The following is a 25,219-nucleotide window of genomic DNA, read 5'->3' on the forward strand; positions in this document are numbered from 1 at the left end:
AACATAGATAAAATCATTATCTGGATGTAATTTTGCCTCCATAATTAAAGGTAATTATATGGATGTGCTTATTATCCACATGACTTGCACAATCTCAATCGGGCTTATCTTTGTGCCCGTCAGAGATAAGTATCATCTCTGACGGGCTCTAACTATACACACCTAGACTTACGGCTGTGCGATTACATCTACAACAGGTTTATTTTTGGCCCGATCAAGATGCCTATGTTCTGACGACCCAAGTAATCCAGGCATTTTTTGGACCGCCACAAATGAGAGGATCTGTACTAGTGGGTTACGGGAATATAAGCACTTGTGGATGCTGTAAAATCTCTTGTGTTCTCATATATATTACTTTTTGTCTCTTCTAATCCCCATGTCAATTGAGCTTGTACAATCCGATATGGAAACTGGACAGTCACTTCTTTATTAAGAGAAAAAGAAACAATCAAAGCTAAATTTGACATACAGTACGTAAATCTTATTTAGTATTTTACATGAGGTACATATGAACCATGCAAGCGAGCAGATGCAGATTTGATCTATTCAAAATTAATTGTTCAATAACATATCCATTTCCTTTGCAAAGTAATCCATTGCCGGCCTTGGTAAGTGCATCCGCATTGCGGTTGAGTAGTCGCCATCGGAGTTCTTACACTTGGTGTATTCACTTACCCCGATTGATCCCGCCAACATGGGCAGGGGTATGCCGCCACCGACCCGCTCCGCCCACCCAAAGTCCAGCTCATCCTCACCAAGATACCTCGTGTCAGAGACTATGTACGTCCTCTCCAGGACGACAGGGGGCAGCTCTCTCTGCACCGCCATGGCATCAACCATCGACCTCATGTGCTCCTCCTCCGAAGCCATGCCAATCTTGGCGTTGTGCACGAGCTCAACGGCATGCCCGAGTGGCTTCCCACACAGCTCATCGACGGCGCAATCTATGACAGCGTAGAAGAGCGCGTTGCCAAAGTACCCTCGTGGTACGGGCAGCACGCCGCTGCCGCACCTCCCACGCGCGTTCAGTGTAAATGCCAGGTACACCCTCTCGCCCTTCTGGTAGCCGATCGCCGATGTGCGGCACCGCCATGCCGCTGCTGTTAGAACATCAAACGTGGTTGTCGATTGCGCCAGGTGCAGAGGGACGTGGGTTCTTAGAGAGGCTATGTCTGTTGCGCTGAAGAAGAAGACCCGGGTTACCATGGCTTCGGGTGGTGTCGACAGCATGATGTCCTTGCTAGAATCATCACCATCTGGTCCGTTGCTGAGGAGTGACGTGATTGCTGGGTTCAGGTATGTGACGCAGGGAGGTGCCCGTGCCATGAGAATCTCTCTCTCCCACACCGGTGGTACAATTGGAAGTTTATCCGTGTGTGCGAGATCAGCGATGGCTTTCATGAATTGGATCATGCCAAAACCATCAGCGATGTTGTGGCATGTGTAGAAGCCGGTTACAAATCCCCCACATTTAAGTCGAGTAACCTGTTATAACAATGAAAATATAGGAATTCAAAACCATAGGTAAGAAATATGAACTTTTGGGTCACATTAGTTCTACGAAGACCGAGGTTTTTGACAAGTACAGTGGTTGAAATCGTTATATTGAATGTTTTCCTTGTGCCATAATAAAATCTATAAAGGGCATTCTGGTTTGAGGTTTTTGTCACAGAAAATGCAGAAATGTCACGCTTTTTATGCTAATAAAATTTACATCTTTTCAGCAATAAAAATTGAGGCACGTCAAAAATGACACATTTTATTAAATATATAATTGTCTAGAACTTTCTGTTTAGATAAGAGGGCCTGTGGGAATCACAAAATCCATGATATAGGTTTCGACACACAAGATCAGAATAATATTTCATCAAAAAGGAATAAGTTCATATTGCCTATCTCAATTATCACTCTAGCTCATATAGCACCAGTTAACTCCAATAATAGGTATTATACTGCTTATAAGCTCTTCAAACCATACAATTTACACTCTGGTAGTAATGGCGATGGTTTTGTCTATGTCGTTCTCCGTGCTAGTCTATTCAGAAAAATATATTAAAAGAAATTATCATAAGGCCTAGATATTTTACTTCTGCTCCGTCCTCATCCTTCTCTCTCTATTTCTCCAACCCTTAAAGAGAGCATGTCTACTCTATAATTAGATTTACGGGCTAGTCTACTTACACCATTACATGCCATTAGCTACTGCCCATCTGGACAGTAAGGAACTGATAGCGCCCGAACTCAATGGAGGAGGAGGCAGTGGTTGGTGGAGGTGGAGCATGGCGGCAAGATATGCAGTAGTACGTGTAGGCTACAATAGCGTAAACAAAAATTTTTACCACGTAAACCGGAACCATGCAAGTAAAGGATCATATATCGTTACCACATGACGTCTTGTGCAGCGGAAGAACATTTTCCTGGTTTCATTTGCGTCGCCATTTAAAAGTCAGTAACTCGTTTCTAGGTTTACCTAAGAATTCAGTAAAACTTCTAAAATTCATATCTAACTCCAATTTGGTTTAAACCCATTTAAATTGTTGTGAATCAATAATTTTGTCAAGAATTCTAATTTGGTTTAAGCCCATTAAAAATAGTTTATTTTACTGTTCTAGTGGCCTAATGTACTATTTGGAGTGTTCACCAATTAGGAGAATTGCTTCTATACACATGCTAGGTCAGGCCTGGACACAGCTCATGCTGTGGCTATGGTTCATTCATGCCTCCGTGGGCTAAAGGGCGCCCGGGGGGGGGGGGGGGGGGGGGGGGGGGGGGGGGGGGGGGCGGGGGTACCGGGCTACACGTGCACTGAGCTACAGCTAGAGTGAGGAGGTGCGCACATATGGTCAATAACCCGTATTAAGCACTGATTTGGGGATTGTTTGGCTAACGATATATTTGCAAACAAAAAATAATTTATGAATATAACTTAATAATTTATAAATAAATTTTTTATATACGCATTCTTCAATGCTGGAAAATGAATTTCGGTGGAAACCCTTAAAATCAACTGTAAATTTAAGGTTGAAATAAAATGTTTGGCTTATAAGTATAAACAAAAACAAAAAGATAATGAATTTTTCTTTAGGACCCTTGTGCTACTAAGGACAGTCCCAATAGTATATTAATGATGGTTTCTATCTTTATTAAATAGCTTGTTGCATAACCAAAAATAGTGACATTGCAACATAATTAATGAAGAAAGAGAAGGAAAACTTAGAAATGGTTTCCATAAAAAAACCAAGTCTTAGTCTTCTCTTCACCCAATACACTAAGAAACTATAAATTTACCATCGGAAAGAAACTACTAGTTTGTACTGGACATGTGTCATACTCACCATTGAGGAAATAATATAGAAATAGTAGAGAGGAACAGAAAACATTTATTACTAGAAGTAGAGATGGCAACGGGGACCCGCGACCCGAGACCCGATGGGTATTTACTCCATTAGGATATGGGTATGAGCTAAATATGTTATCCGTGGGTAAGTAATTGGGCAAATATTTTCACCCGATGGGTACGCGGGTATGGAAACGTTCTTATGATCCCCATATCTGTTTACCCATGGGTAATAAATACTCGTAAGTTTAAATGCATGTCATGGCCTAATATCAAATTAGCCTAGCCTAATTAACCAAAACCATAGGTATTTAAATCATCCATACCTTTTCCACCACACTATATGAATGTGTGATGTTCTAAGTATCTAGCGTCTATGCAATATACTATATGGAAATCGTGATATTTAGATTGTTTTGAACTTTCGCGGGTTTATGGGTGATCCGATGGGTAAGATTTACCCAAGCGGGTATGGGTGTGAGAAAATTTTCTTATCCGTGACAGGTATGGATATTTTAATGGTATGAAATTTTATTAGTGGGTATAGGTATGGGATAGCAATACTCGATGGGTATTTACCCATTACCATCTCTAACTAGAAGATACCTCCATCGTAAAAAATCGTTTCTATACATGATTTCTCATAGATTCTTCTATTAGGACTAGCCTAACACCTGGCCCTACCTAGCTACGGGGCGTTCTTTTCACACATGCGAACAACGACCGGAATGTATTACCCGGTGGAAATTCATGTTACCAATCCCTCTACTCTTGACTAAATGTAGAAGGTAATGTTGAAGACTACGGATCAACAATTACCGAGTATGTATGCTGACCATACTTGCTTCTCAATGATGGTTAGCGAGCAGCTAGCAGCTTGGTGGCGAGTCGCGTCAGACGTGTGCTAGGACGACAGGGAAAGCCTGCTACGTCGCTCTACTCCGTTTCTTTAGTTGGGACGTAGCTATCAATTGAATGGCCAGGAAATTCTTGGCCTTTGAACCCAAGCGTGAGATTTATTAAATATCTCCTAATATATCTACCACCCAATGACAGAATGGCTCCTTCCTCACTGACAATTTTTAATGTTTTCAATCTAAATATTTCAAGACTATTTATAGAAAATGTTTTAAAAGTATGATAGTATTTAATCGACAATATCATGTGTTTAAAGAGACAAGTCACAAGATTACGCTAATGCCGACAATATTTTTCCAAATGATCAAAACATATTTTCGCATACGAGCTACTTGGTCCGCTTAGCTCTTTCTATCTACAATTGTGAGTTACTAGCAGGCGGGGCCCACTTAATGCATGAATCTTCCTATTTTTTTAATTTTTTAGTAGACACCTTACACACAGTCAAAGACCCCCATATATTATCTTATACACCCGCGTACTCCTATATTATCAGTAGTATTTTAATCAACGTATGCACATGTGTTATTTATAGCATTCACACCCAAAACATTATATTCATGCACAACCATCCAAACTGCTGCACTACCAAGCACTTGTTGCTTAGAAGCAAGATGCTATTATTTTGACTTCATATATTTCATACTTGTAATATTTACAAAATGATGATAAATAAAAATATAATCAATTACGATGTTCTAGATCTAATCGAGGTGTGTAACTTTTATACAGATCATATCTTCATTTGAGGTCACTTAAAATGTAGATCTGTGATTTTATTAAAAAGAGATATTATAGAGAATATCTAAGCCGGTAAGAAGTCTCAAATGAAACAAATGTCAATTACGAAGTTTTTGATCTCATCAAGACCAACAACTTTTGTATAAAGTTCATCTTTATCTGACTTCGTATGAAGAAACTAGGTGCAAATATGGATTATACTGAAATTTGGATTGTGTAATAAGTTTGGATTGTGAAATGCGGGTCTCTTTATGGCCCACCTTCAATAATGTTTTTATTCTCTCCAACAGTCTTCATTATTGTTCCACAACAATAATAAGTTTACGTAGGCAGGCTATATCCATCCCTCGCGATTGACCACATCACACTGAATTCTCAAACATTTCGCCTCGAATTTGATAAGGCGGCCGCCCACAAGAATCGTTTTCGTACTGCTATGCAATATGTGCCGATTACATACCATGTTTTGCTTCAACGTGTGTACCTCATCTGTAACTTAACTTTTTTCCTATGGGCACCGGTGTTTTATTACGGTAAAATTATATATATATATATATGTTCTTAGCAATCTAAAACCAAAGACTAAAAAATTAAGGAGGCATGATATCTCGTTTTAGAACAGAATAATTCCTATTAGGTAACTAACATGATACCTCATTGATATTCGATGTGATATCAGCCGATACTTATGTGGTAACAGCTGAATAATTAGTTAGTACAAACTGATACTAGAGTAATACTAACTAATACTCGGTCGGTACTACTGATAGACTATTGGTAATATTTATGAAGCATAAATAAAAAATAAAAGAATATTGGGTAACTGTATTAAGCCACACACAACGTCACTTTGTACGTTTTCATAAGAGCTAACGGCGTCGTGTTTCAAATAGTAAGGACGAAACACCGTGCTATAGTTTTCCAAAATAAATGGCGATAAAAATATTAAATTTAACTCCAAAATTAAGTTTTATAATTCATATAATAAGAATAAGTATAAGCGCAACAAATCGGGGAGTTAGCGTGCATCGACTATGCCCATTTATAGGATGCACGTTAGTCTAGGCGATTGTATGGGCTCTTACTGCCATTAGGTCGAGCAATAATTCAAGTACGTGGTGTAGTGAAGTATCGTACCATGAAACTTTCGATGCATGGTACCTCTAAAATATTATGATACACTTATAAATATTGATCATATTTAAAGATGCATGGTAGCATTGTTATCAAATATCGATGGTGCACCTCTGTCATCTTAGATATTGGTAGATAAGCTTGGAGCCGGAAGTGTTTTATATGGTACCTCTAAAATGTTATGACACACTTATAAATATCGGGCATATTTGAAGATGCACGGTAGCATTGTCATCAAATATCGATGCTGCACCTCTGTCATCTTTTGGATATTGGTAGATAAGCTTGGAACTGGAGTGTTTTGTGTAGCATATATACATGTATCAGATGGAGTACCCATCTTTGTCAGAAAAAAAAACCTCGATACATAGGCCAAATTAGGCTTTGTTTAGTTGCCAAAAATTTTTTCCAAAAACATCACATCGAATTTTTGGACACCTAAATAAAGCATTAAACATAGATGAACCAAAAAACTAATTGCATAGTTGTGTAAGAAATCTTGAGACGAATCTTTTGAGCCTAATTAGTCCATGATTAGCCATAAGTGCTACAGTAGCCAACATGTGCTGATGACGGATTAATTAGGCTCACAAGATTCGTCTCGCGGTTTCTAGGCTAGCCGTGAAATCCGTTTTTTCATTCGTGTCCAAAAACCCCTTTCGACATTTGGTCAAACATTTGATATGATGTTTTTGTAAAAAATTTTAACGAGTAAACACCACCTTAGCCGTGCAAGAGTGGACCAGCCCGAACATTGTGGAGCTGTGCATGGCCCACCAGAGGCACCGTCCTTTTATCCACGTGCATGGAGACTGGAGAGCGAGGACAAAACATGGTAGGCCGGTTAGCTTGGCAAGGCTCGACATGACCTGTCCGACCCATCTATTTTTTTTTCCTCTGTATTTTTCCAATTCTCCTATTTTGACTTTCCCCACATTCTTTCTATATTTATTATATTTTTTGTATTTCCCACTTGCTACTCCTATTTTTACAAAGTAATTTCTATCATTTTTATTTTTTTCCATTTCATATTTTCTTTCTTTTTTAGCACATATTTCAAATATATGGGTTATTCGTGTCAGTGTCGCAATTGACGTATAGGCCTCTACCATGCTCAGGCCAACATAGCATGGCCTAACTCCTTGCTTGGCCATAGGCCATGCAGGTGTTGGCACGTGGGCTAATATTGTAAGGGTTGCTATTGGTGTCATACCTTATCGAGTGACCTAAGCATAGGTGCTCTGTTTGGACATCTATAATTATAGTATCCACGCTTATCAAAGCTAACAACTATTACACTTAGATAATAACATATACCATGCATGGTATTTGAGGTGTCATAACAGACCTAGTTGTTGATAGGTATCAGATTCAATACCGTAGTTAACTATAATAATATAGAGTTAACTATAATAATAGAGAAAATCTTAAAGTTGTTTCACTAATATCTCACGTTTAGTAAAGCTGTCTAGCTTGTTTTATTTTAAAAAAGTGTTTGGTTCATGAAAGTATGGAAAGAAATAACCAAAATAAAAGACAAAATAAAAGACATGATAGAGAAGAATATCAGAACTATAACAAAAATAAAAGGAAGTGTTTTTATTTTCTAATAAAAATTGGGGTTAAAGTTGCATAAAAAGCTAACAACGGCAATATATTCAAATAGACTTATAGTAGCATTGTATAATACTACCTCCATCCAAAAAAACTTTATTTTTTATTTCTGTGTTGAGTGATTGACCATCTATATTTTTTGAAAGATTTATAAGAAACTAAAAGAATTAGTCACGCATAAAATGTTATTTATATTTTATCATCTGATAAAAAAATATTAATAAAAAAAATCAAGTAAGACGAAGAGTCAAACATCGTATCTAAGAAACAAAAAAATAAACTTATTTTGGGATAAAATGAGTATTTGAACACGAATCATTCTTGGAATCAAACTATAAAAAATGCAACGTTGCTCCACAATTAGACTCGCACTAATCCATGAATGATTGATATTGTATACTCCGAGAAAAACTAGAAGGTAACTTGCGTTTCTTTCTTGGTCGAAGATAAAAAAATAGCTGTATTTTGTCATACCTATCTCATAATGCAAACAATAAAATTAACAGCTACAAGGTTATTAATTTACTTTAAAAACAATATATACTAATTTTTAATCTTTTAAATTAACCATTTAGAAAGTGTACGCACAAAATAAAGGAAAAATTCAGGAGAAAGAACACCGCCTTAGTTGCAGCATTATTAACTGCGTGCATATGAAATACAAACGGAAATTTACTAAATCAATGGAAGAGCAGGTGCTGATGCTGGTGTGCAGACACGCACGTACCTGCAAGAAGAAGAGCGGCCTCCCGAGCACGTCCTCCGTGTCGTCCACCTCGCACAGGAGCTCCTCGCCGCACGGGAACGGCGGCGCCACCGGGTCGCCGAGCTCCTCCAGCCGCACGTCCGCCTCCGCCTCGACGAACACCACCCCTTCCCCGGTGCACTCAACCGCGAGCTTGCCTCCGGGGAGCTTCCGCAGCCGGCCGGCCATCGGGTAGTAGTGGACCAGAGCCTCGGCGAGCGCCGCCCTGATGGCCGCCGCCGGAGCCTGCGGCGGCGCGCCGTGGCGAGGGCGGAAGAACTCGACGAACGGCTGGTAGTACCGCAGCGCCTTCTGGTCGTCGATGTCGGAGAGCGTCTTGAGCTCGTGGGGCGTCGGCCGGGCGGGAGTCACCAGCTCCGGCGTGCTCCGGCGCGCCGTGAAGGTAACCATGGTGGTGGTTGGTTGGGATAGAGCTGACGCTAATTGATTGCAATTTTGTGGTTTGGGCAGTGCACGACTGATTAATTTGCTCCCACACACATTTCGCTTATGTCTTACCCTCCGTTAATAAATATTTAACGTCGTTCATATTTTTATACACATTTAACTTTTTGTCTCATTCAATTTTCTTTATCAAATATGTAAAGTATATATATATGCATCAAAATATATTTACCAATAAATAAAATGATATAAAAATAATTAATAATTATGTAAACTTTTTAAATAAGATAAATAGTCAGAGCGACATCAAATATTTAGAAACGGAGACAGTATAAGATATGATTATTTTTTCCATTATATTAGTAGTATAGGGAGTGAATGTGGCGTGGTTAGTCGCGCAAATGCGTGATGACACAGTTGTGACTTTGTTGACACTCGTTGCTGTTTTCTTTCTTTTTAATTACCTCCCGTTCCGTTTGGCAAGATCGACTGATGCTTGCTTTTGATCTCGCAATTCCATCTTCTTCCGATTTTTTTTCCTGCCTAATTTTATTCTTTTTATATCACCGGCAGGGTTTGCAACTTTGCTTCTGATTTTTGAGAATTTCTGAAAGTCCCCTCCGGGTATTAAATTATTTGGACCGAAAATTCAAATTATTATGAATTTAGTCAAATTGATTCCTACTCCGTCAAAATATGTTTAAAATTTAAACCTTTGTTGTAAAATAATTAATCTGAAATTTCAGTCCACCGTAAAATTTAACCCGTTGCTCGCTGTTGTTTAAGCAAATTTGCTCTTCGATTGTTCAGGGTATATATTGTTGTGCTATCTCTTTTAAGTTACGTGCATCACAATAGTAGGAAATCTCAACATAATACTTCACATGATTAATGATGCTATTAAGGAATGAAGCAGTAGTACCTTCTTCGTTCTATGTTAATTATTTATGAATCACAAACAACTCCATCTGCTTACAACAAGCATCAAATTAATATAAGATCACCAGTCTAGTTGGTATCCGTAGACTACACGTATATATATGTACAGTCATAGGGTTACCGAATAGGAAGGTGAACATATATGTGCAAATCGGTTACAAGTTTGGTAAGTACAGAATTGCATGCCGCACGTACCAGACCTGACCGTATCCATAGGATAAATCCTAGTTTTATTGAATTAGAAATCTACCATTGCCCTATAACCCACTATATAAGGGGTATAGGGGACACTGTCACGCCCAGAATTTTATCCTAGCCAAGAATTAATTAAATAATATATTAAAAATAATTTGTTAATTAAAGGTCAAGAGAAAACCCAGTGTAAATTAATTTAATTTAATTGAAAGTTTTTTTGGGATATTCTAAAATGTCCCGAAAGCATTTTAAATTATTAACAGTATTTATATTTGAATTGCAGTCAATAAAATTTGCTCAAATAAACCTAATAAAAATCGGCAAAATTGGAGGCAATTTCTTTTTTCCCTCCTTTCTTTTTTTTCTTTCCCTTCACCCGGTCATCCTTTCGTTCTTTGTTTAGCCGTAGGTTTTTGTTTTTGGATCAAAATCTGAATTTCGCTCGTGTTTTGGGCACAAAAGGCCACGGCCCATCTCACCTCTCCTCTCCCTGGCTGCACACAGCAGTTCCCCCTCTCCCTAGCACGATCTCCTCCCCCTGCCCGTGATCGCACTCCACCTCCACCTCTCCCCCTGTCGTACTCCTGTCCCTCCTCCCTGCGATCTCTCCCCTCCTCAACCCTAGCCGCACTCCGCCTCCCCCTTCCCCTGTGTACGATCTCCACCTCAACTCCCCTCTAGATCGCACCCCTCCCCTGTCCTCTACCATGGGCAGCCCCATCTCCACCTCTCTCTCACAGTAAAATCAATTCCTAATCTATTAGGACTTAATTTTTATCCCTTTGAAACTTTATTTACTTCTTTTTTTTTAATAGGAGATGGATTCCTATATTTATCTCTCACTTTTCTCCTATAAATAGACCCCCGAGCCCCCACTTTTACCCGTTTTTCTTTTCAGCCGCGCTACGCCCACGCCGGCGCCACCTCCTATCCAGCAAGTAGCCACCGGCCAATTCCCCCACACAATTCGTCACCCCTGCTGCTGCTGCTAGCCGCCCCTGCCACCAGCCCCTGCAGCTGTGCGAAACCCCGTTTTCGCATGGGTTTTTGCCCCTGCCTTGTGCTAACTGAGCCACTGCTCCTTCCAAGCATTGTCCCTGTTTGGCCATGGCCTTACTGCTCCTTTGCTGTTCGCTGAACGCAGCAGCCCTTCGCCGATCTCTCCACCTTATCTTAGGTTTGCATATATTTTATTCTTGCGAATCAATCTAAATTAATCTACCATTTAATTGTTTAGGTTTTCTAGCCGGACAGCGAGGAACAACCGCAATCCGTCACTAATCTTAACACCAAATCTCAGGTTTGCATACGTTTTACTCATGCGAATCAATCTATTTTTGATCTACGCTTTAATTGCTTAGATTTTCTAATCTAATTACCTAGCGTGAAATTGATCTACAGTATGAAATTCAATTTCGTAAGTGTAGGTTGATTTTACATTAAAGTCATCTAATTCTAGTTTAGCGAGTCGTTAAATCTCAATTTAACGAGTCGTTAATCCTATCGTCGATCTGCTAACAGTTCATAGGTTCGCGTTGCGGTTCTGACTCGTCGTACGAATCTCTGATTCGTGCACATTTCGGTTGTGTCGTGCGAATGCACGTGCTGTTCGTAATTTTCCGAGCCGCGGCCCAACCCGCGCCCGAAGTCCCCATCGCCTACCTCGGCCCACTCCTCCTTTTCCCTCTACTCCAGGCTAGCAGGCCGCCGGCCCAGCCGTCCAGCCCGCTCCCTCCGCTCGGCCTGCTCTCCTCTCCTCCCTTCGCACTCTGGGCCGGCCGAAGGCCACGGCCTAGACACCACCTCACTCACGCCAAGTCTGGGTCGCCTCCCTCTCCTCCTCCGGGCCACTGACAGGTGAGGGCCACCTGTCAGCCCCGTCTTCCTCCTCTAGCCACCGCCCACGGCTTGCCGCCAAGCCGCGCCGGCCGCCCCTCGCTCAACTCGCCGTGCGCCATGCGCCGTGCCTCGCGTCCGTGCCGCGTGAGCACCGCATCCGCCCGCTGCTAGGCCTTGCTGTCGGCCGCCCTCCGCCCGCGCCACCTCCGTCGCGTTGCCCCCTCTGCCACCGCCGCGCCATCGTCCGTGCCACCACGCCAGGCCATCGCATCAGCATGCTTGCTCACCAGCGCAATGCGCGCCGCCTCCTGCAACCCCGCCTCCCGCGCCGGTGCAACGGCCAACGCCGTTTTTCCCGCACCGGCCACCGCCAAATCCGCAGCCCAACGTAACCACCTCTCCGCCTCTCCCGGCGCTGTCCCCTTTCCCGTGCCCGCCGCCAACCACCTCCCCACCCTTCCCGCGAGCACCGCCTCCTCCCGCACCTACTTAATTCCCCTGGCCGCCGCTCGCTCCCCCTTCGCCTCTTCCTCGTGCTCGACCTCGCCAGCGCGTCATGCCGCGTCGCCACTCCACCGGGGGTCGCGCCGCCGCTTCCCCTTCTTCCTCAGCCCCGGTGAGCCCATTCTCTGCTTCCTCCTCCCTCCACTCTCCCCGGCCATCGCCGGCCGTTGCTCGTGCCACCGGCCTAGCGCCGCCTCCCTCGTGTTGTTGCGCCGCCGCCGTGTGCGCACACCCCATCGGTGCTCGCCTTCGCGTCGGTCCTCGTTCACCACCCTCCGCCGAATCCGCCGCCGTCAACCGGCATCGCCACCTCCCCGCGCCGGCCGAGTCCGACTCTGCCATGCCACCGCCGCCGCGCCCATGTTTCGACGCCACCGATCAATCTCGCGTGCCACCGCCGCTTTCGCTCACCGCCGGCCGTCACCGCATGTGCCACTGCCTCGCCGACGCGCCCCCGCCTTCACTGCCACCGGTGAGAAATTCCTCTCCCATCTCGCCCTCTCTATCCTCTTCGCCACCGCCGTCAGGCTCCCTATGCCGTCGGCAGGCGCCATAGGGCCGCGCACCGCCGCCGCCGGGTCGCTGCCCAATGTCATCGCCGTCACGCCGTCATTTTGCCGCCCTCGCCTTCTCGCGCCAACCGCCCCTCCGCCCTAAGCGTGCCGCCTCCACGTCGCCTCCCTATAAAATACTCCCCTCGACCACCGCTCGCTCCCTTTCGGCTCGCGATCGCGCCGCCGTGCTAGCACCGCCGAGCGATCTCCGCCGCCACCAACGATCTACCTCGCCACCGGCCATCACCACCTGTTCCTGGCCCTCGCCGACTTGTCATCGCCGTCCCCATCGCCGGTAAGCCGTCGCCGTCCTCCCTCTCCCTCTCTTTTCCTCTCCGCCATGTCAAGTCGGTGCCACCACCGTGCCCTCACGCGCTCTGGCCGTCACCATCATCCGTCCCGGCGCCGTCTCCCTTGGCCTCACCATCGCCGACGTGACCCCGCCGTCGCTAGGGTGCGCCCGCAGTCGCCGCGTCGTTGTCGTCTCCGCCCCGCGCCGTCAGCCGATATCCTCCCCTCCGCGCCGCCGGTTGGTCGCCGCCCTCAGTGTGCCGCCGCCCGCTGGTTGCGTAGCCGCGCCCGTGCGCCGCCCCTGCCGCTTGCCATTGTCGCCGTGCGCACGCAGCCGCATCGCACGCCGTCCCCGCGCTGCCCGAAGCCATTGCTCGTCGACCCCCTGCTTGTCGTCTCCATCGTCTCCGTCGCCCTCGCGACGCCGAAGCCGGCTGCCGCCCACCACCGCCGGCCTGCATCCGCCGCCAGCTGCTCGCTACTGCTCGACCGAGCTATCTCCTCCGTCCCTCCTCTGTTCTCTCTCCTTGCCCTGTTGACCAGTGGGCCCCGCTCAGCAGCTCCCCTCTCCTCTCTCACACCTGGCTAGTGGGCCCGCTTCTGATCTGTCGGCCCCACGTGTCATACTCCGACCTCTCTGCTGTGCCACTGCCAAGTGGGCCCGGCCGTTCAGCCGTCAGCCTCCCTCTCTCCTCGCTGACGTCACCACTCCAAATTAATTGCGCAATAAATCAATTAAGGTTTTCTGTTTAGTTTAAAAACACAGTTAATCTTCTAAAATTCATATCTAATTCATCTAGTCTCCGTTTAGGTCTATTCAAGTTTCATTAAATCCAGAAAAAAGCCAAGAATCCATTAAAAATAGTTTCTTTCTTTGTTTCAGTAGTTTTATAGCCTGTTTTTCTTGTTTTGCTATGTTTGTCGTAGCTTTTGACCCTGTCGAAGCGCCGTTTGTTCTGGAAGTCGTCGCCGAAGTTTCTCGTGGGTCTGAGCAAGGCAAGTGGCACCCTTCTTTGATAATATTGAACCTATGATTATAAAATCTCTCGCTTTTACATTCAAACATGTATTGTATTCAAATGTATTTATTTTATTTATCTATTAGGCAATTATCTTTGTACCCGTTGATCCCCACTTATTATTATTGACATCCAAGGGTAAATTTGACTAGAATTAGGGTTAGTCAATGCTTAGCCATGCTTAATTCAACTAGCTCACCAATTATTTAATTATTGATTAAACTTTGATAGATCTTTAATGGTTGTGATCATTATTAATCTCCCGATGCGGATTAATATAACTAAAATATTGCTTATGGTGGGCAATGGGTGCATGGTTTTGAGAGTCGTGCCCATAGCAATTAAGGACCGGTTTTCATGAAACCCTGAAAGTCTTACACGTACGAACCACAAGCTAGAATGGGCAACGGTGAGACTCATAATCTAGCCTGTCCCTATTCGACGTACCAAGGCAAAGGTGAGCGTGATGGAGTATGGACGGGCAATCGTGGTGTACCGAAAGCCTCTGCTGCTTCTGGATTCACCAAGGCACAAGAGGGGACTGCCCGACTTGGTGTAAAGGAGGGAGTGAAACCTGAAGTGTGGTGCGATTGTCTAGGGAGGGTTAGGTAAAAGGTCTTATCATGGTTTCCGTACTGAGGCATCGTGGTGATACGTTGGGGCATGGTAACATGCTTGGAAGCCATGTCTTGTGGGTAAAATTATACACCTCTGCAGAGTAAATCTATTTGAATAGCCGTGCCTGCGGTTATTAGGTGAACTGACATATTCACTGGTATTAGTTGAACCTTTTATAATTTGATTAATCTTGGAACTGATTTGACCCTGCGCAATGTGGTGTAACATTGGCAGTGGTTTGGGTCTGCCGTAACATGGTTTAACATTGGGCAGAGGGTTGACCCTGTTGCTACGTGGTGTAACGTTAGACAGCGGGTCTGTTGCAACGTGGTGTAACGTTGGACAGTGGATGTTTATTTTTAAATGTTTACTTTACTTTTATTCAGTCTATTCTATTTACTGTTTTGCTAAACTGCTGCTTTGGTGCAAAATTAACCTCAGCCTATCCTTCATACCCTATTGCATTCATTCTTTCCCCTCTCTTGGGTGTTACTTGTTGAGTACGGTAGTTTGTATTCAGCCTTGCTTATTTTTTCCCCCACCAGAGCAAGTGCCAGAGCCTGAGTCAGAAGTCAGAAGAAGGTTGTTTCTAAGGTTGAAGTGAGGTTCAGTCCGTCGTCGAGAATGCCTGTGGTGTGGAGCCGTCATCGCCAGCTAAAGCTGAAGATTAGATGGCTTAGTTTGTTTTCTTTTCCGCTGCATTTCGATAGATAATTGTTTTTATTTGTTTTTAAGTCGTGAAACTGTGTATTAATTTGTCATAGTGTATACTCGGGCTGATTCCTGGACCGAGATTTAATATATGCTATTGTTCAGAAATTGGTGTAAATTTCTGGGCGTGACAAACACACAATCATATATCTCCAATACAATCTCAGCAGGACTAGTGTATTATCAACCTAGGTAAACATTTATCTTCATCCTAACCATCGACATCACCACCTTTTAGCCACCTTATTTATTACCGATCCAAATCATCGACACATGTATAGAATGATATAATGTGATGCATTGCGGCCTCGCACGTTATGTGCACTAGTAGGACTAGAGAGCATGTATTCGGAAATGTCACCTTCAACATCCTACACCGGCATAAGCAGGGGCGGTACTAGGTGTGGGGTAGTTTGGGCTGGAGCCCCACGCCTGGTCAAATAATTCATTGGAAATTACTATTTTTTAAGTTAAAATTTATCTTAAAAAAATTATATTTTAGTGTTAAGCCTTAGACTTAATAAATTTGTGGCTCCGCCCATGGCATAAGGCGAATAAATCTTTGGGAAGTGCTACGCGTGATTTCTTGTTCCTCGTCCGCCACAGCACATCTTCTTTCTTGGCTATGGTACGACGCCATCCATGAGTGATATTGCACAGTGCTCATGCAACCACAACTGCGAACTCCCCGGTTCAAAACCTGCGTATGTAGATCTGATCTGTTCATGTGTTGTACTTTCATATATGTAACATCCTGATCCTGAGTTTTTCTTTAAGCTAAGAAATTGAAATCCTAAAAGGAATTAAAAAATCATGTTGAGTTAAATAAGTGAAAGAAATTATTTGATTAATTCGACCCAAAGACCATGAATACGTGTTTTCGTACGTATTTGTTGTGTCAAAATCATTTAATTGAATATACAGTAGAAATAAAAAAAAATAGGCTTAGAGTTTGAACGATTAAATGTCATTCAAAGTTGTAATTAAAGTTAGTAACCCACTCTTTCTTTTTTTTTTTCATTTTGAGCTGTAGGTTTTAGTGACTAGGTTGGAAGTCTTGGTGACTAGGCTAGCCGGACGAAAATATCCGACACTAGACGTAACCTTCTTCGGCAGTATGCGGATGTCTGCCTAGTTGAGTTCCTGTAAGTTGTATATGTTTAAGGTCATAAACCATCCGACTCTTCGGAGGAGCAGGTTGGCTCTGACAGAAGTGATGTCACAACTTTATGCAGTTTTAGAGATGTTCACTTATGAGGCGGTGTTTAGTTGCTAAATTTTTTTGACAAAAACATCGTATGGAACGTTTGACCGCATGTCGTAAGGTGTTTTCGGACACGAATAAGAAAACGAATTTCACACCTAGGCTAGAAAGCGCGAGACAAATCTTTTAAGCCTAATTAATCCGCCGTTAGCACATGTTGGTTACTGTAGCACTTATGACTAATCGTGGACTAATTAGACTCAAAAGATTCGTCTCAAGAGTTTTTCCATAACTGTACAATTAGTTTTTTGGTTCATCTATGTTTAATGTTTTATTTAGGTGTCTAAAAATTCGATGTGATATTTTTGAAAAAACATTTTGAAAACTAAACCAGGCCTAAGTCCAATAGTTCAACAGGTTGCAGATTTAGCATCTCCCAATGTAGGCCCGACAATCATGGTTTAGTGGAACCAAGGTGATCAGAGAAAAACGGAAATGCTTGTTCATTTTTGTCATGGCCATGTCTGTTGGAGTTTGCGTGGAACAATTTGAAGTTGAGAAATACGAAGAAAATGTTTCATTGTTCAGTAAAAAAATGTTCCATCTATTGAAATGGTGAAACGTAATTGAAGCTAGCACACTCTAAAACATTTCCATCTATGAAACATTGAGTTTTTCAGCATGTTTTACTCAAACATCACCAAGAAAAGGCCGCACCAACATTTTGATTTAATAGAAGGAAAGATGAAAAAATGTTGACTGAAATAAAAAAAAGCAAAAAGAGTACTGTTTCAGATTTGGCTCTTCCTACTGTCCAGTGAGTATGAATCGACATCAAAATACCCGGCCGATGAGACTTGAGTTGCATGGCTTTAACATTGAGGACAGCGAGTCATGGCAGAGTATGGCGAGGCGTGATGGAAGCTCAACGTACCGTATGAGGAAAGCAATGTTTGACCAGAACTGTAAGCCGTGGAGGAGCGCAAGACGGACGTTTAACAAAGTGATTTGCTCCTGTTCAACAAAAAATACCTCTCGTTTTCCCCCATTGAATCTAGCTGAGTATTATATGTACTGTTAGATCCAACATTTATAAACGATTTGGTACTGCGAGGTACCGATACTTCGACGTACTTTGTATTACTTTTTATTGAACTGAAAAATGTTGTTACGACCGATGGTAGGCTCCCATGCAATGCTATTGAGCTTTCCGATCCACGGAACTGACCCAACTCGGGCCACATTTGGGAGGCCTTCTTAGTAGCTTCCTCGTTTTCAACGCGCATGCTTACCGAACTGCTAAACGATTTAATTTTTATAAAAATTTTCTATAGAAAAGTTATTTTAAAAAATCATATTAATCTATTTTATATTTTTTTAATAATTAATAATTAATTAATCATGTACTAATCTATTACTACGTTTTGTGTACCATACATAATTAACTTATGCATGTCCTGCGGAACGCGGCCTGAATGCCTTCATATGAATTTTAAATGTCATGCATATCACTAGATCAATATATCACACCATGTCTGCCGTATCCTTATACATACTAATTACAGGCTCTTCTTAAAGCTCAGACATTAATATTATAACCTTAAAAAGCTATCAATTCTCACATTAATTAAAAAATCTACTTTTAAAATAACCACGTTAACTTAAAAGGAAACATTTGACCGACTGGTAGATCTTTTGAAGTAGAATACATCGTATAAGCAATTTGTCTGGCAAGGACTTCCCAAAGATATGTCGAACAGTCGCAGCAAGGACTTTTCAAACAAATATGTAATCTCCACCATAAAAAATTAGAGTACTTCTTGGAAAGATGGTTTCACATCAAAATTTATTCTGAGCAATACAGTATTGTCAAAACAAGTTGTGTACCTCATTAAATCCGAATCTATTTTCAGCTTTGATCTAAGCTAATACACCATTGGACTGCTTGGCCATCTTGACATAGGATTAGGAACACCATACAACCGACAAAGTGGACAAGAACATGGAATTAATTTCCCCACCTTTCATCCTACCATCGCAAGCCACAACATGCGAAAGATAACTATGGAACTCTTAATACATAGCAAAAACGAAGCACAAACTTGGTACGAACAACATATTCTGCTCTATGTGGTTGTACCAATTTATAGGAAGAACGGGTGATGAGACAGACCCTCACATGGTAGTAGCAAAATGATAATTTCTATTCGTAATGTCGATTCCACAACAATGGACACATATCTCTTACTTACGTAACAAACCTATGACCTTTAAAGCAAGAAATGAACTAAATTAAACTTCCATATTGTCACATCCCGAGTTTTTCCCAAAGCCAATAAATCATTTTCCTAAATCGAATTACAAGAAATCAGGTTGGTTTAGCCAGAAGTTAATTAACCAAAATAAATTATTTAACTAATGCATCCAAAAGGCTGCAAATATGAGTTTTCGTATTTCGTTGAGTCCAATTCGATTAATTGGACGCACACTTGAAATTTTAGAAAAATCGAATTAAAAATTCACCGAAAAAAGTTATTCAAATTTTAACGGAAGTCGACAACCCATTCATTTTGTTTTTTTTCTCTTTTTAGCCGTAGGTTTTCGCTTTGTGGACAGAAAGCTGGTTCGCAGGCATTGGGCCTAGGCTGGCTGCAGCCCATATCCCTCCTGGCCACACTTCGAATTTTTAAATTTTTGATTTTATTTATTAAATAATTTATAAATTTGATTTTGCGTTTCGAAAAATCCCAGATCTAACCTCCTACTGCCCTGTTAGAGGGTGGAAAACCTACGTGGCGTACGGCGGGGCGGACGGTAGGAACGTGCGATGATGACGGTTCGGCGATTTTGTGTTTAGCCCCTTTCCACCCTCTATAAGGACAGAGGGGGTTTGCAAAATGGCCACCACTGCCTCCCTCACCTCCTGGCTCCCCCTTGCCACCCTTACAGAGGACGGTAAGGGGCTAAATGCAAAAAAAGCCTAGGCCGTTGTCTGCGGCCGTCCCTAGCGTCCAGGCGGCCGTTTGCCACGTCACCTTTCCACCCTCCTAAAGGGCGGCAGAAGGTTAGTTTTATGATTTTTTAAAATACAAAATTTAAAATTTAAAATATTTAATAAATAAATTCAAAAATTCAAAAATTTGCCACACTCTCTCTCCCTCCGTGTTGCACACCCTCTCCCCTTCCCTCCTGTGTGCGCGACTCTGCCTTCCCCCTCCTCATCCTCCTGGCCGCACCCCACCTCTCCCTCTGCTCCTTCTCGGAGAAGGCATCTCCTATACGAATCCTATATTCGCTAGAACTCTATCTAATCTATCATTTGGACTCTTATCCTTCCTTTTTTCTTTTTATAGAGGATGCACTCCTACTAAAATTCGATCTCTAATCCCCTAAAATTTGATCTCTAATCCGCTATAAATAGACAGACCCTCCCCTCTATTTTTCCACCACAGCCAGCTCCTCCCTGCTGCTGTGCGCCCCTGCCTCTGCAGCTCTGGTGCTGTGCGCCCTGCTGCAGCCGCCTGTCGCCGTCGCTGCCTTTGCGAGCTGCTGCCCTTTTGCTGTGCGCATACTGCTAGCCGCACCTCTGCTCCTTGCCGTGTAGCTGCTGCCCTGCTGCATTGCTACTAGCTGCTAGATCGCTTCTCGCGCCGCATGAAACCTCATTTCATGCCGTGGAATTGCTTCTGCTGCTGCCGTAGGCCGTGCTGCCGTGCGCCCTCGCTGCAGTCCCGCACACCGCATAAACATCCTGTTCGGGCGCTGTTAGTGCGCTGTTTGCTGCTGTTCATGCGTGTCTTTGCTAGATTGCTGCTAGTTGCATAGATCGCTGTGCGTAGTTGCTGTTTCGCGTGGATCGTAGCCGTGTGAAACCGATCTAATCTATTAGATATGTTTGCCGCTTAGGATTTTAGTGAGTTGTTCAACGGATCGTCAATCTGCACTACAGATTCTCCGTTTCGTATGCATAAGTTGATCTTTCATTAAAGCCATTATCGAGTCGTTATCTTTGCGGTTTAGCGGGTCATTAAACTTTATTTTAATGGGTCGTTAAATCATGTCGCTAACCCTATCGTTGTTTTTGGCCATATTTCCACGACCCATATTTGATACTGATTTGTCGCGCGAGTCCTTGATTCGTGCACATTTTTGTCCTATCATATGGATTCTTGTTTTGTCCTGTGTTTTCTAGCCATCCCGTTAACGAATTTGTCATACGAATCCGTGATTCGTTCGTGAGTCGTTTTTCGGATCGTTTCCCTGTTTCGTTCAGGACGCCATTAAAAAGTCCTTAACTCGTTTTTCTGCAGGATAAGCAAGAAAACATCATAACTTCTAAAAATCAAAATTAATTAATCTGAAGTCCATTTAAGCCCATTGAAATTGTAGTGGATCAATAATTTTGTCAAGAATTCTTCTTCCACCGCTTGATTCGTCGGTTCTCGCGGGACTCGGACGTAGCTGTGGCAGGGGTGGAAACGGTTGGGCCGAACGGGTTCCAGGACCAAGCTTCCTCCCTTCTGGCCACACGGTCCACAATCTCGAAGAGCTTGCCCATGGTCCCAGGCTCCTTGGAGCCGATCTTCTCTAGCATGTGGTTGTGTCACACGCCATTCCTGAATGCATAGATCACCGCGTGAGCGGGAATATGAGGGGTCATGTTGTGTACCTGGCAGAACCGCTGGATGTACTGGCGGAGGGACTCGTCGTCCCGACATTGTACTACATGGAGGTTCGCCTCCTCCCCGGTGCGCGGGTAGGTGCCTTGGATGTTCGTGATGAACTATTGGCACAGGTCCTCCCAGGAGTGAATGGATGCGGCCGGGAGATTCATTAGCCAAGCACGGGCCTGTCCTTTCAATGTCATGGGGAAAAAGTTCGCCATGACATGATATTCGCCCCCACCGCTTCGATGATTGTGGCATAGATCTGGAGGAGTTCGGCAGGGTTGATCCTGCCATCTTACTTCTTCGTCAAGTGGGGCCAGAACTTGAGGGGCCAGCAGATGCTCCGTAGGCTCACAACAAAAGCCTGGCACCCACTTTTGGAGGAGGGCGACGGCGGGGGCGCGTGGCCACCTGTCGGGAGTGCACATCCTTTGAGGGGAAGACACCGCCCGTGGCTTGCACGGACGAAAGTGGTGGGGTGCGCACCACCGGTTGGCGGGCACGCGCTCCTCCCGAAGGAGGGGAACTTTCTATGACCCTCGCATTGCGCCGTGCGTCGTGCTGCCTTTCGATGCTCAGACAAGCATTGCTCTCGATATACAGCTCGGTCACCCGCACGTCGTCACCTGCCGATTCTGGCGACGCTTGACAGCCTCACACCACCAAGGCGGTCCCTCGCTCCCGTCGTCGTGCAGGTGACGAGATGGACGGTGTGCTGCGAGATATCGCCGTGGACGAGCAGCCAGGGGTGGCCAATTGCTGCTGCGCTGTTGTGACAAACTTGGCCATATCGTCCAGCCAACGTTGAGCGTTAGCCCCTAGGTCAGGTGTGACCGGGGGATGTCGTAGGAGCGCCTCGGTGCCCTGGAGGGCGCCTTCTAGGGTACAAAACTCCAGGCGGCGGCGCTCTCCTCCCCCGCATCGTCTGCCGATACGCCCGTTGGGGTGGGATCCAGAGGCGGCCACGGTGACGGCAGCCTGCTCTACTGTGGGGCCTCCCACTGCCCCTGGGGCGTCGGCCGACGGCGGTAGCAGCTAGAGGAGACTCACGATGGCACCATCTGCGGTATCTCTAGTGTCCACCATGTCCTCCACCACCAAATTTTCCACCAACTAGCGAGGTGGTGGGCGTGGAACGCCCTTCTCTGGCCCTTCGGCCATTGTTGGCCGAAGAGGGTGATGATCAAGAAGTCGGAAACTCCCAGAGCGCTGGAAGAAATGGTTTCGAACCCCAAACAACACGCCTCCTATCTGGGCGCTAGCTATCAGAGCGTGAGCTCCTCAAGCGGGGATCCGTAGGACCCCTTTGTGAGTTCGGCCTAGGGGTGCAGATCTAGGGCCTAAAAGCCTCAATGCGAATGTGGGAGTAAATGCAGGAATTGGCCCTTCACTGGTGGGCTTCCGGGAGACAAAGTGAATTATACAGGTTCAGACCGCCATAAGGCGTAATACCCTACTCCTGTTGTTTGGGCAATACGTGAATGAATGTGTACAAGTTTTTTTTGTTTCTCCAGTCCTCCCTCCTACGTTAGCCAGGGCCTCCTTTTATATGGGCAAGGAGACACCACAACGGCTGTCACCCCTACTCACTGCAGCTACGTAGGTAATGATTCTGCCTGCAAGAAGTAGATCTCTCTCTCCCCAAGATATGCAGCAAGGCCTTGCTGACGCTGTCCTACCCTCCATCCGGTCCATCTGTCAAGGAGTGGGCAAGTCATGGCAGTCACGTCCTTTCCCCCGGTCCCGTTTGCTAGGGAGTGGGTTAGGCATGGCAGCCACATCCTCTCTCTTTGGTCATGTCTGTCAGCGGGTAGGTGTGAGAGGAGGGGGGAGGCACTCCTTGGAACTCGCCATCTTAAGGCGATTAGCCGCCCCTACCTCCTTGAAGTCATCCATCGCATTTAATGTGACGACGACGGTGGGAGGACAGGTCACCCTCGAAGTAACACAGGGATGTCATCGTGCTTTTAGGATGGCCTGTCCCAACACGCCTTTTATCCATGTGGAATAGAGAAGAGGCGCATGCCTACGCCATATTTAATGTAGCGCTGGCGCGTGCCCGTGCCCATCATGAGGGCAGCGCGAAGTGCCAGGCACCCCTCTGTTGCAATAAATGCGACCATGCGGTGCCGAGGCCAGGGCCGACGCCTGGTGGGCCCATAGGCCGCTACTCATGCGCCTGAGGGGGTTGGGGCGCCCTGACCGTCCCCGCTCTTGGTTGTGGGCTACCTTTTGGACCCGATTGTGGGGGCGCGCAGTCTTAACGGAGCCGACCCCCTTACCCCCTCTTTTTGGGGGCTCGGGTGTTGGGCCCAGAGTCACCGCGTGCCAATTGCACGCAGGGGATACCCCAGGCCCACATCTTCGACAGTGGTTATTTTAGGAATATGGTAATAATTGTATGAATACCAACCATTCTAGTTGTCATTGTCATAGTTTTATATTGAAATATGGAACTACTTATATTTCTATTATGTGGTGAACACTACTTCCATGTGAATGCTACTACTACAGTTGCGCTGACTCTTGTATCTAACAGTAGTATTAGTAATACTTGTGTGTGTGTATAGAACTGTGTTAACACCAAAATTTGGTAAATTTCCGTATTGGATTCGGATAAGGAAAGCTGCAATCGCCGATAGAAATTTTGTCTGGAAGAGTTCAAATTCAATAGGGAATCGTGAAGACCAAGGCATGGCGGCGTAAATTTATCTATTAATTAGAGTTAGTTAGGACTTTTATTTTACCTCTAAGAGATTAGAGTCCGATCAGAACTTTTTTGTTTCCTTTTATCTATTAGAAACCGTGTCGTATCCAATAGGGATTAGAGTTTGAGTCCAAATAGGATTTGTTTGTTTCTTTCTTTTTATCTATTAGAAGTCGTGTCTCGTGTCCAATATATGGGCATGACACACCACCATCAACCGCCAACCCCACACACCCCCCGTCACGTGTGCATCCCACCTGTTAATATGTGGCAGTTAATATTTAACTTATATTCTGAATATCCCCTCCAAACCGTATGTCTTACGTAAAAAATTTAACTTAAACATGTTGCACACAAATTCAATTATTTTTTAACTGACATGCCCGCCAGCAAGCGTGCACATCAAGCTGTTATACTATGTAGTTAAAATTTCAGTTATCGAACAGCACAGAGGAAGCCCAAACAGAGAGACGGCGAAGCAGATATGACGTAAGAAACATTCCCCTCATCTCTCCTTTTTTCGGATGATTGTATTTTTAGCGCTTTGTTTTGCTATGAGGCCACAGTGCATTCAATTAAATTTTAACTGTGAAATGTTATCCCATTTGTACAGAGTCCATATGATGCACACGTATTTGATAGTTAATAGTTTACTGAACAATTGATAGTCTATATGTAATAGTGATTAATTTGCCCAAGATTAATAATCACTGCAACTCAACCTCATCTGTGTAGCAGTGTATGAGATGTTCATATTCTAAACCATTGTGCATGTGCCTTTTTTTCTTTCACAAGCTGCTAACTCTTATGATTATTAATCGTTAGTAACATACACAACTACCTTTTGCGATGTCGGTTTTTTGGGTAGCGTGATTTTTGCGATGCACTGTTACCTTTTTTATTTTGTTATATATGATTGTATTCAACCGGAAGGTCTTTCATTTCTTATGAAGGTATCGGAGTCAAAGTAGCCCAACTTGACACGTTGTAGCACTGCGGTAGCGTACGACGCTTGTCATGCGTTATCTGTCATGCACTATGATAAACTAGAGGAGATTGGACTTGACACCGTGGCGT

At 44.3% G+C, this 25,219-nt stretch overlaps 1 protein-coding gene across 1 annotated transcript; it reads right to left on the bottom strand.

Annotated features, from left to right (window-relative positions):
• Window positions 1–323: 323 nt before the first annotated feature.
• On the bottom strand, window positions 324–8,974 carry LOC102699367 (acyl transferase 1-like). Its single transcript, XM_006664746.3, has 2 exons — window positions 8,472–8,974; window positions 324–1,485 (listed from the first exon to the last, which is right to left on the bottom strand). The coding sequence occupies exons 1-2, from the start codon at window positions 8,898–8,900 to the stop codon at window positions 553–555; spliced, it is 1,362 nt and encodes a 453-aa protein (XP_006664809.1). The 5' UTR covers window positions 8,901–8,974; the 3' UTR covers window positions 324–552.
• Between the last annotated feature and the right edge of the window lie 16,245 nt (window positions 8,975–25,219).

Source organism: Oryza brachyantha, chromosome 7 (genome assembly GCF_000231095.2).
Source record: "Oryza brachyantha chromosome 7, ObraRS2, whole genome shotgun sequence".
NCBI lineage: Eukaryota > Viridiplantae > Streptophyta > Magnoliopsida > Poales > Poaceae > Oryza > Oryza brachyantha.